General features: G+C 41.4%; 1 protein-coding gene and 1 pseudogene across 2 annotated transcripts in view; both read right to left on the bottom strand.

The window, feature by feature from the left end:
• Window positions 1–12,673, bottom strand: part of Srpx (sushi repeat containing protein X-linked) — a 70,198-nt gene that overhangs the window by 25,231 nt on the left and 32,294 nt on the right. Inside the window, exon 2 of one of the 2 annotated variants that reach the window (XM_040733721.1) lies at window positions 1,632–1,691. The exons of the other annotated variant lie outside the window; for it this stretch is intronic. Within the exon in view, the coding sequence (XP_040589655.1) occupies window positions 1,632–1,691 (60 nt within the window). The remainder of the gene's footprint in view (window positions 1–1,631; window positions 1,692–12,673) is intronic. 2 annotated transcript variants of the gene reach the window in all.
• Window positions 6,232–9,821, bottom strand: LOC121135251 (annotated as a pseudogene).

Here is a 12,673-nt window from a genome sequence, read left to right as displayed (position 1 = left end):
TACTCTGTGCCAGACACTGAGGAGGTTAGTATTCCACAGCCATCCTCACAGTTAATCATGAGTGACCTCTAACTTTTAACATAAGTGGCATTTAAAAGCTGAGGTGAAAGTCTTGAATAGAGCAGTTGTCTAGCATGAATAAAACCCGAGGTTCAATCCTCATCATAGCAGTAGTAATAAAAAGAAAAATTCTTAACTCTACTATGAAAACTGAAGGCAGCTAACATGTTTTGGTATGTGTGTATATACAAATGAAATGTATAGTGTGATGATTGCTGCCAGCAAACTATTGAACTGGCAACAGAAATAATTAATCATGAAAGATATATTCTTAGACATCCAGGGAGGGTTCTGAGATAGGCATATTTTTAGGCCTATGATCTACCATGAGTTGATAGTAGACAATGAGCACAATGTCCTAAGAACATGAAGCAATCCCTACTATATAAGTAGAGAGTCTCTCTATATTGCATGTGTTTTAAGAATGTTTTTCAACTAGGGACTCAAAACGCTTTCAAAAAACCTTTCAGAAAGTTTTAGGAATCACAGTATCTCCTTACTACCAACATCTGACTAGAAATATTGTGCTTGCTTGGATTCCTTAATTCCCAAGACTATTATGAGAAATAATATTTGACAAATTTGCTTTTGCATTCAGAAATCAAAGCAAATGTGGAAACACACCTGGCATAGGCATCAGTCATTACTTAGAAAGATTCCCCATTTCTCTGGAAAATCAGAGGACAGTCTTTAGGCACAAGCTGACCAGAACCTTTTCAATTCCCTGATAGCTGCGAAAGGTCACAGCAGCCTAGGGTAGTACTTTCTTGCCAGCATATGGAAGCATTTTTGAGTCAAATGTCAAAATGGAACTTTATTAGCCCATTTCCTTCAGCGTTTCCCTTTGCAACAGGAAGGAGCAGTTTCAGACAAAAAAAAACCCAAACATTTAAATTTACCTTCATTTCCGCCCAGAGCTCCCTGACTTCAAGGAAGTGGCAGCAGGAGTATTTGTGGGTTTACTTACCTGAGCCACTATAGAAGACTCTTGATTAGGCTTTCTATACCTGCTGGGAGTGGCTACTGGTGGAAATGTGTAGAGCTGGATTTCTTATCATTAAGTTAAAATTCATTTGAGCAACAACACACTTTGCTTATCATTTTAGGGGCCACACTGGGCTCAGAGAGAGCATGAGATGAGCTCATGAAAATCAAGTTTCTCATTCTCCATTCAGTCTGTACATTAGCAGCACCGGGTGCAGAGTTGCCCTGGGGGGGGGGCTTGCTCTGAACAGCTGTAGCTGTAATGTATGAATCAGGCTTGATTTTCACTTTCATCAGCTCCAGCTCACCTTTGCAGAAGTGAGGACAGTAAAGAGATTTAGGAGACTCAAATGAGCATGGGGTGCTGAAAGGCAGCACTCCTGGGATTTCTTTTTCTTCCCTTTGCTTTCCTTTGGGAAGAATGAGTGCCTATGCACATGTACTTGTAAATATTTATCTTCCTGGACAGAGAACTAGAACTGCAATGTGTTGTCTGGTCATTTCCATACGGTCTGCTCTGCACAGCCTTAAAGAAAAATCTCCTGACCTCAAGCAGGTCCTCGTCAGCACACAAGCAAAGCATTCACCTTTATATAGAGAGTGTGAGTACCAGACTCCATCATCTTCTAGTGGTGAATCTCCAGATCCTACAATAAAAAAAAAGAACAGGAACGACAGCAAGAAAAGCCACACAGTATGGGTGCATTACTTCCAAGCATTGCTTTGGCAAAATCCATGCAAGGGGTGCTATTAGAATGCAGAACCAAAAGTAGAAGCTTCTGTGGCCATTCATGAAGGGACAGGAACCTCTCAGAGTGAACTTGGCTGGAATGTGATGCCTCAAGCCAATCAAAATGAGCTACAGACTGTTTGTGGAATCACACGGGGCCATTTGAAAAATTCCAGAATCAGGAAAGAAGAGAGAGTCAACTTCACTCTGAGATGTTGCCAATGTATATGAAGCTCAAGCCAGAGCAGATGCTGTAAAATGTGTGTGCCTCAGACTCAACCCACAGTTCCTCCAGTAGACAAAGACAACCCAGTAGAACCTACTGTTTGCAGTACCTGAAATAGGTCCACCTGCTGAAATGAAAGTGGACATAGGTCAAGAAAGGAAATGAAATGTCTTATCTTAATGACAAAAGAAATAGAGAGCTGCTTTGGGATATCTGTAGGAAATGAAGGTTGAAACTGTGGGCCTGGGTGTTTATTCAGTTTCTCCCCTACCGTCAAAGCCTATAGCCTCAGAGGGGGAAAGAGATGGTATTATTTGCAGTGAACTCATTTGACAGTTAAAGGCAAGTCATTTTGAGGCTAATTGATAGTAAGTTCCCAGAAGTAGTGGATCCTTAACACTGATGCAGTAAGCAAATCTCAGACTTTAACACAGCAATGCTACATTTAGGTACATCAGTCTGGTCACCAACCTGTAACTTTGCACCATTTCAGCCACACATTTACTTCACTGAACTAGAAAAGGAAAATCTCTCTAGGAGCTTCCTGGAGCTTCTGTACAGCGGGAGTCCATAATTAATGGCCCCTGTTTCACTGGTGTTCTTGATGAGAGATGGGGAAGATGAAAATAAACAGCGAGGAGAGAAGGCCAGCTGAATTGTGACCATTTGGAGAAAACTGTCCAGCCAGAGAAGGCCAGCCCTTTGTTCTGCTCAGCTGCAGATCTCCTGACCTGACCCCTGGGCTACCCAGGCTGTGCAAAGCTACATACTTTTTTTTGTTCCATGTCAAATAGTGATTGTGTGAACATGAAAACTAGGAATGCAACCGAGAAACAGAAAGCAAAAGCCTGCCTTTAGACCACTTGATCCGGTCATTCCACTGCTGCAAGTCTATCCCAAGGAAATGACAAAATTCCATGTGAGTCTTTCATCCCTGAGATTTTGAAGGGAACAACACTACAAGTAGTAAACACACACACACACACACACACACACACACACACACACACACACACACACAAAAATCCTCTCAACACCCTAATTTTAAAGTTCGGAGTATTCAACATGAATTGACACCCACCCATTCCATAAACTTCTTGTCCACACTGGCTTCCTTAGTTTTTCTTCTGTTCTGAACAGTCTGTAGACACAGCTTCTCATCAGTCTCAACTGACATAAAATACCTCCATAAGATGAGATTGTAGGTAAGTCTGTAGGATGTTTTCTTAATTAGTGAACAATGGGGAGGGTCCAATCCATTATGAGTGGTGCCACCCCTGGGCTAGTAGTCCTGGGTTCTATAAGAAAGCAGGCTGAGAAAGCCATGATGAGCAAGCCAGTAAACAGCACCCCTCCATGGCTTCTGCAGCCACTCTGCATCCAGATCTGTGCCCTGTTTGAGTTTCTGTCTTCATTGCTTGCAATGATCTAACTGTTATATGGGACTGTGAGTGAAATAAACCCTTTTTTCCCCAAGTCACTTTTGGTCACACTGTTTTATCACAACAATAGTAACCCTAAGCTAATATATATATTAGCTCTACTTAAAGTCTTTTTATATGGGTACATACTATAGAAAGCTTTTCCAGTAGTGGGTTTTCATATGACTTTCCAAAAGGCCTTCCGGTTAGTTGTCTTCTCTTTGTATCCCTTTCTCTATCCTGTCCCTTTATCCCCCATCCCTTTTAGCCCTTTCTGTTCCATTATTCCCTTTTATACCACTTGTGTTCTACCCATTTCTCTTGAGATCCCCACCCCTACACTATGGTCCCTTACTATATTCCTGACTTCTAGAGATATTACAATTTCAACATGCATATCTGAAAATGGTGTATCTCACCCAGAATGATTATTTCCAGCTCCAACCATTTACCTGAAATGTCATAATTTCATTTTTCTTTATAACTGAATACTATTCCATGGGTAAATGTACCACGTTTTCATTTTTCATTAATTAACTGATGAGAATCTAGGCTATTTTATTTTCCTGGCTATTGTGAATAGAGCAGCAATGAATATACATGGTCAGATATCTCTGTGTTAAGACATAATGTCCTCTGAGAGTATGGTGGGGGTATAAAGGGATCACATTGTTCATATATTTTAGCTTTTTGAGGAAACTCCACACTGATTTCCACAGTGTTTGCACTTCCACCTCAGTAAGTAAATAAATTTTCTCATTTCCCTACAACCATGCCAATCTTTGTTGTTGTTGCTGTTGTCTCTGCCTTAACCATTTCAACTGGGGGAAGATGAAATTTCAGTGTATTTTTAGTTTGCATCACCCTGATAGCTAGGGATGTTGAGCATTTTAAAAAATAGTTCTTGGCCATTTATTATACTTTTAGGAACTCTGTTAGTTCTTAGACCTATGTTTTATTAGGTCATTTGTTTTCTTGATACTTAGTTGTTTCAGTTATTTATATGATCTACACACTAACCCTCTATGGGATATAAAGACTTTTTCCTCCCATTCTATAGCCTGACTCTTTGCTCAAATGGTGTCCTTTGCTGGACAGAAGCTTTTTAAATGTCTTTTTAAAATTAATTTTATTTAAATTATAAACAATCTTAAATTCCAGTTCCCTCTCCCTCCTGTCCTCCCAGTCTCCCCACCAACTCCCCATACCACCCTCTATCCACTCCCAGGGAGGATGAGACCTCATATGGGGGGTCACCAAAGTCTGTCACATCATTTGGCATAGGGTCTAGGCCCTCTCCCATGTATCCAGACTAAGAGAGTATCTCTCCATAGGGAATGGTCTCCTAAGCCCATATGTGCACTAGGGATAAATACTTGTTCCTTTGCCAATGGGCCCATAAACTGCCCAGGCCTCCCAACTGACACCCCTGTTCAGGGGGCCTGGTTCTTGGACAGAAGCTTTTAAGTTCCATGAAATCCCATTAGTCAATGGTGGTCTTAAGGAATGCATTATTCTCTTCCTCAGTTATATGTGATGCAAGAAATATTATCTAGTGGATACATTGGCAGCAGAGAAATATTATGTCTTCTGTCTTCTCACCAGCATTGTGAGATAAACAGACTGTGACACTGGTAGTGGTAGCAGTCAAAGAAACAATAGTTTCCTAACCTTAGAGTGACAGGATCAGGGTGACATTTGACCATTGATACAAACTTCCTGACTTCCCTCGTTAGATTCCATCTGATTTTGTTATTCATTTCATTTACTTTCCTTCTGCCCAAAATGCCTAGTGAGGATTTTGTTTCCTACATTAAACCTTGACAAATATTTAAGCAAACCAACTCAGTGATGAGTATGTTTGTTTCTGCTGCTACAGTTCGGTTCTGAAATGTTCTCTAAAGCCTGTGTATCCAAAAACTTGATCTTTGGGGTGGCAATATTGGAAAGCTGTGAAACTGTTAAGAAATGCAGCCAAATGGGATGGTCCTTAGGTCATTGGTAGTGGGCCCTTGAAGAAGATTATACGACTGTGGGACTCCAGTCCTGCCTTTCCCATTATTGGATATTATGAAGTAAGCAACCTTCTCTGTCCCGTGAGCTCCTCAGTAATGCTCTGCCTTACCACACAATGGAGATAGTTGACTGTAGACTGAAACTGTGAGCCAAGAGAATTCTTTCATACTTTAAGCTGATCTTTTCTCAAGTATTTTGTCACAGTGAGAGAATTGAGCAGCTTTCTCTTAATAACTGCTACCACCTACAAATCTTTTGACAATGTAATAGGGTGCTTTCATTTGGGTAGGCTGAATGAGGATTTTATTTTGTTTTATTTTTTAATTCTTCTCTCTTACATTTCATTCTGACTACAGTTTCCCCTTCCTCTACTCCCTCTAGTTCCCCTCCAACTTCTCTCTCCCTCAGATACACTCCTCTGTTTCCCTTCCTCCCAGTAATAGCAACCAAACTCTGCATAAAATGCAACAAGACTAGGTACAAACCTTCAAATCAAGGCTGGACAAGGCAACCCAGTAGGAGGACATAGGTCCCATGAGCAGGCAAAACAATCAGAAACATCCTCACTCCCATTGTTATGAATCCAACAAAATTTCCCAAGCTAAAGAATCATAATATATATGCAGAGGACCTAGCAGACAGCCAGCAGGCTCTATGGTTGCAGCTTTGGTCTCTGTGAGCCCCTATAAGCCCTGCTTAGTTGATTCTGTGTGCTGTGTTCTCCTGGTGTCCTTGACCTCTCTGGCTCCTCCAATCCTTCCTACCTCTCTTTCGTGTGGTTCCCTGAGCTATGCCTAATGTTTGGGAGCGGGTTTCTGCATCTGCTTCCACCAGTTGCTGGACGAAGCCTTTCTGATGCCCCTTGAGCTAGGCAATGATTTATGAGTATAGCAGAATATCATCAAGAATCATTTCATTGACATTTTTCTTGCCAGTTGTGTTTGGTTCTATCCTAGGTTTCTGAGCTATCCAGCCTCTGGTTCCTGGTCTTCCAGTCAGCCCCTCTTGTTGCATGTACCTCAAGTTGGACCAGTAATTGGTTGGCCACTTCTACAAACTCTGTGTCTCCATTACCCTACTACATCATGGAGGCAGGATAGATTGTAGGTCGAAGGTTTTGTGGCTTGGTTGATGTCCCAGTTCCACTGCTGGGAACCTTGCCTGGTTATAGAGGATAGCCAGTATATGTTCTCTATCCCCCACTAGTAGGAGTCTTATAGGGTTACTCTCAAAGATTCCAAGGCGTTACCACCACACTAGATTTCTACATCACCAGCCCCCAATTCCAGCAGTCTCTCCCAGCACTCTCTCCCTCCATCCTCCACCCACAACTGATCCCTCCTATTCCCATACCCACCTGCCCCCAGACCACCCACAAAATCTTGAGTGAGGATTTTAAAAGCTGCTACAGTTGAACTTTTCTTCTACTTCCTAACTAGTTTATCTTTTCACTAAATGGCAAGATGTTTTCTGACCAAGTGAATTGTCTTGGGAAGAGAAATAACACACAGTGTGAGCCTATGACAGGTACTGCTTAGACCACCTGTCCAAGGCTTCACAGCTAATGAATGGTAAATTGGAGACTCAAATCTAGTTTGTCTGACCTCCAAACCCATAATGCTATTTTCCTTAAGCCTTACTACCTTCTGCTTCTGCATTTTCACACACAGAGTGATAGGCTTTGGGACTATGGACAGGCAAGTGGTCTCTTGAGAAGTACCAAGCCAAGTATGCAAGCAAGGAACAAGAGAAGAAGAGCAAGATAAAGGATTTATGTATGGCAGAATCTGCCAGTTCAATGTTCAATAGTCATGATCCCATTCCTTCTTTTCACTTTTCTTTTTTGTGCAGCTCTGAGGACAAAATCCAAGACCTCTTGCTTCCTAGTTGATTCATTTATTCATTTTAATACTGGAGTTTCAACCTAGGACCTTGTATAGGCTAGGGAAGGATTCTATTAGTGAGCTGTTTCTTCAATGTTTCTTTTTGAGACAGGGTCTTGCTAAATTACCTAAGTTAACCTTGAACTTGTTCTGTAGTCTGCACAGACCTTAAACTTTAAAAAATCCCTTTGCTTCTGCCAGACATGGATAGTCATTTCTTCTTAACAAAAGATCAGAGATTGTCTTATCTCGAAGCTGCCTTTCCTCAAGGAAGAAGTCATGACTCCATGTTAAAATGCTTTGCCCTTTCCAATAATTGCTTCAACAGTCAGCATGGAACTAGCATTAGGCAAATGAAAATAATTCTGTTTGTGGAGGACCATACTGTAAAGATGTTCCCCAAGAGAAAAGACACACTTTCAGAAGGGCAATGAAAATAGTCCCATTTGTGGAGGATTGAACTGCAAAGACATACACCTACCCCAAGAGAAAAAACACACACATTCTAAAGGATAAGATTCTCCTCCCTATTTCCCCCCTTCCTGCTTTGGAGGGTATTGTATATGGATAATGGTTGAGACTGCAGCCGCCATTTTGTTAGCATGAGACACAAAGTCTTAGGATTGCAGATGTCAGCTGAGGATGGAAGAATGGGTGAATAAACAAATAACCCTGGGGTCTTTGGTGATCTTATTTGGCTACTAAATGGGTGAATAAACAAATAACCCTGGGGTCTTTGGTGATCTTATTTGGCTACTAAATATTCTTTAGATATCAGTGACCTCTGTGCTTAGTTTTCAACAATAAATGTCCTTTCATTGTAAGTCACTGTGTGTAGTACTGTTTGTTTCTTGCAGTTGAATACATCCAAATTGATATAATAGTAATAGATACTTCCTATCTATTGTTAATTTTTCAAAAACAATGTTCAAAGAAAATAAACGGGTATTAGTTGTTACTCTAAAAACATTTCCTGTTTCTGTTCAACCTGAATATATAGACCAACGCCTATAAAACACCTGGTGAACAGTGTACAAAACAGAGATCCCAAGGGAGACAATAAAGTAAAAGACAAACTCAATGTGTTCAGGAAGTCTGGCTTACTGAAGCAAAACAGAACCATACACTTTAGCGATTTTCCACAAGATAAGAATGGAAGAAAACAGCCAGGTGGTGATTCAGGCCTTTAGTCTCAGAACTTGGGAGGCAAAAGCAGGCAGATCTATGTGAGTTCGAAGCCAGCCTGGTCTACAGAGTGAGTTCCAGGACATCTAGGACTGTTACATAGAGAAACCCTGTCTCGAAAAACTGAAAATGAAAGAAAGAAATAAAAAGAGGGAAGGAGGGAGAGAGGGAGACAAAAAAGAAAGAAAGGAGGGAATAAAAGCAGACAGGGGATAGAACGGAATGGGCTTTTCCCATTGGGTCTCTGTATAAAAGGTGATCCCTTTAGACGTCTCTTTTTTTTTTTCAGCTTGTAGAAACTTTATTTTCCTTCTTTTTTCCCTTTGCTCAGGTGTCTGCAGAGCCGCTAAAGACCACTCAGTAGTGGCTCCAACCCACTCAGTGGCCTGCGCTGTGGGAGCTGCTGACCAGTCCTCAGTGGCTGGCTGGTCACTCCAGTTTTCAGTAGGAAACTGCTGGATGGGTACAGAGGGCACCTGCACACCTTCAGACCAGTCGGCCACCTCTGAGCAGCAGTGAACTCGGGCGCTGGCGCCGTCCAATCGCCCTGAAATTCTTCCTTGGTCACAACCTTCTCGGCAGCAGCCTGCTCCTCCTTCTCAATCTCCCCCGGCCCTGGGTCTCTGTAGAAGTAAAGGTCAGGCATGACCTCCCATGGTTGCTCTCGGGAGATAGTGCCACGCATGCAGAGTACTTCCAGGGCCAGCATCCACCACATCAGACCCACTGAGTGAGCTCCCTTGTTATTGCATGGGATAGCAATGTCCATGTAGCGCAGACGAGAGTCTGTGTTACACAGAGCAATGGTGGGCAGGTTGACTTAAGACGCCTCGGTGAGGGGCTGGTGGTCAGCCCTGGGGTCAGTGACCACCAGAAGCCGTGGCTCCCGGAAGGCTGCTTGGATCTGGTTGGTGAAGGTGCCAGGAGTGAAATGGCCAGCAATTGGAGTGGCCCCGGTGGCCGTGGCAAACTTCAGCACAGCTCGCTGCCCAGTGTTCCTGGAGGAGATGACACTGACATCAGCGGGGTTCTCAATGGCAACGATGGCCCGGGCTGCCAGCAACAGCTTCTCCCACATCCTCTTCAGATTTATGATGTAGATACCATCACTTTTCCTTTTGTAGATGTACTGCTCCATGTGAAAGTCAAGGTTGGTGCCACCTAAGTGGGTTCCTGCAGCAAGGAACTTGAGGACATCTTCCTCCTTCATCTGCAGGACGTCAAGGGCTCCGGACATTGTGTAAGTTCCCTTTTAAGTTATGACGGGAATCAAGAACAACGCCGTATGGACCCGTCCCAGGGCAGTGCGGAACTAGATGTCTCTTAATTGAGGTTTAATGGAGGTAATAATCTCAGCCTGCAGATGGTTCTGATTACCACTCTGGAAAGCCTGCTCCAATGCTTCTTCCACACAAAGGCAAGTTGGCTCAGAAATCAGAAATCTAATGCCATGGATGATTTTTCCCTTAGTTACATCTAAAACCAATTCCCTTTGTAATTCTGCTCTCCTTGCAGAAACTTCTAATTCCAAAGGCCTTTTCAAAATAACTGCTCACAACTTCACTACAGTTCAAGGAGGGGTCTTCCTGGGCTCTCTCCCTATCCCTTGGAATATCTGCATAGATAAAACCATGGAGGCCTCGAAGTAATATGCAGTGTTTGCATTGACACTCCATGAGGCATCTAGAGTTTGAAAGATGGCTACGGTGTTTCTTTCCTCCACACGTTTTCTTACCATTCAGTGGGGGAGTTGGAGGAAGGTTTGAGACTGTTGGAAAATCTACCCAGCTGACTAAAAGGATATATTCATTCAATATGATGCATAATCCAAATTGGCAGATGTATTAGTTCTGTGTTATGTCATCAATCAAAAGGATTGGACTTACTTTTTAGTACTTTTGTGCTTCATTCTGCATTCTTAATCTTTTATACTTAAAATTATACTGAATTCACCGAGAAAGAAGATAGAATTCACTGTGGGCTGGGGGTGCGTCACTGCAGTACCATCAACTACTACAGAATCAACCTGAACACACTTTTACTATATGAACTCATTTTCCTGGAAGAAAAGATGATAGCATTAAATAGAGTATAATAAGGATCTGTGACATAAAAAATTAAGAGTCATGCTTTTATAGCATTCTTTACTATGACACATGCTAACATATTTTCTAAAGAATTCTAATTCTGGAGTCTTTTAGTGTGGGATAAGCAAGAAAATATGTTTAAAGCAAGAAGAAACTGAACATTGTGACCTCTCCAATTCAAGTATCTGGGAGGCTGAGACAAGACAGCTGCCATAAATTCAAGGCCAGCCTGGACAACACATTGAGACTACGTGTCAAGAACCAAACAAATAAACAAAAAAAAAACAGCAAAAGAAATATTTATTTACATTAGGTCAGATTGATTTTGGCCATACAAGTGATGTCCAGTAACACATTCTACAATGATGGGAATGGTCTGTGTCTGCAGTTCCCAATGGAGTAAGCAGTAACCACATGTAGAATCTGGTCACTTTGAATGTGATCATTATGACCAAGGAAGTGAATATTTTACTTCTTGCAGTTTGTCAGCCATGCCCAACTAAGACACAATAATATTATATGGAAAATTCCTAGAGTGTTTAGCCCAAGGCTATACACTGCATACCATCCTAAACGGCACAACAAAAATCACATAGTCTGACCTAGAACCAGAATCATCTTTATCCAGAGTATGCATATTGCTTATAATGTTTGCCTGTTTGTTCATCATTCTGGAGCTATTTGCTTTAAGACCAATTGTTATTGTGTTCATGTGGCCTTATTTTACTTAATAATGGCTTTGAAACACAGGGGCTGGCAACTTGAATATAACAGAAAGAAGCAGTAAGGTTTTGCTTTTAGTTTAAAAAGTTAAAGTTTCCAAGAAAGAAAGGCAAATCTTGTCTGCTGAGGCCGCTGTGCTCTATAACAGCAACAGATCTTTTATCCAGGAAATCATGAAGGCTGTACTACCTCCAAATGCAGAGGCTACAAGCAGTGCATTAGTGAGAGCTTAGTCATTCAGCTCACTTCATCTCATCTTGTAGGCATTGACTTGCTTCAGAGCACCACTAGGCACATGAGCAGAGTATTAATTATATGTTTAAGAGAAACCACATTTTCACAATTTACTATAATAGAGTTGTGATTATTGTATAACTTACTATAGTATAGTTATGATTATTTTATTCCAAAATTGATGATTTGCATAATTCATAAATTGGAAATTATTACAGGCATGGGTGTACATGTAAAAACAATATAGAAAGAGTCTGTACAATTCGAAGATTCAGGCAACACCTGAGACCATGCTCTCTGCTGAGCAGGGGAAAACGTATTTCATTGGCTTCTGAACGAAGCTCAAATACAGGGCACTGCCAAGGAAACATTATCTAAAGATGAAGCCAAGGATGAGGATGTAGAATTCTTTGTTAAAAATAATAAGGTAACAAAGTGTACCTTTTGTCATACAAAAGTTCCTTTAAGGGGATTAAAGGTAAACCTGCAAACCCTCTAAAAAACAGCATTTTGTACCATTTTCATCTGAAAAATCAAGTAAAGATAGCATCTGTCTAAATTTCAACTACTCCAACAATATTTCATTGAGCAATATGTCCTTAAAATACTACGGAAAAATCAAAGAAGCTATTTTCTCCTTGGTTTGTTTAGCAAACCAAGGAGAATCATCATGATTCATAATCACATGACAGACTAACAGACAAAACCCTGAAGGTAAGGATGCAGAGGAATGGCACATGGGGGAAGATCCTTGTTATACATGAAACAAAAGCATCCAGAGACCCCCTTCGCTAAACACAAGAAACAGGTGAAGAAAATGCTTACTGACAGTTTTTCCATTGAGGGGAGAAGAATTACTAGAGTATTCCAGTGGAACAAGTTCATATGCTCCCTTCTATCTTCTGTTACCACCCCAGGCTCCTCTCCTGCAACAGCATCAGCCACAGTAGTATGCACGACTGTTTAGTGACTCAAAAGTAGTAGTTTTGGAGAGAAAACAGTAGAATTGAAATTGTCAGAGTACATAATAGAAACAAGGAAAATCACTGATCTGTGCATTTGAGGTTGATTTATATAGCTCTCTGCAGATCACAGTCCTTAGGTACTTTAGGTACATTATCTTT

Source organism: Mesocricetus auratus, unplaced genomic scaffold (assembly GCF_017639785.1).
Source record: "Mesocricetus auratus isolate SY011 unplaced genomic scaffold, BCM_Maur_2.0 Super-Scaffold_100033, whole genome shotgun sequence".
NCBI classification, from domain to species: Eukaryota; Metazoa; Chordata; class Mammalia; order Rodentia; family Cricetidae; genus Mesocricetus; species Mesocricetus auratus.
The sequence above is the reverse complement of the archived record's forward strand: the minus strand, read 5'-3'. Positions and strand labels throughout refer to the sequence as shown.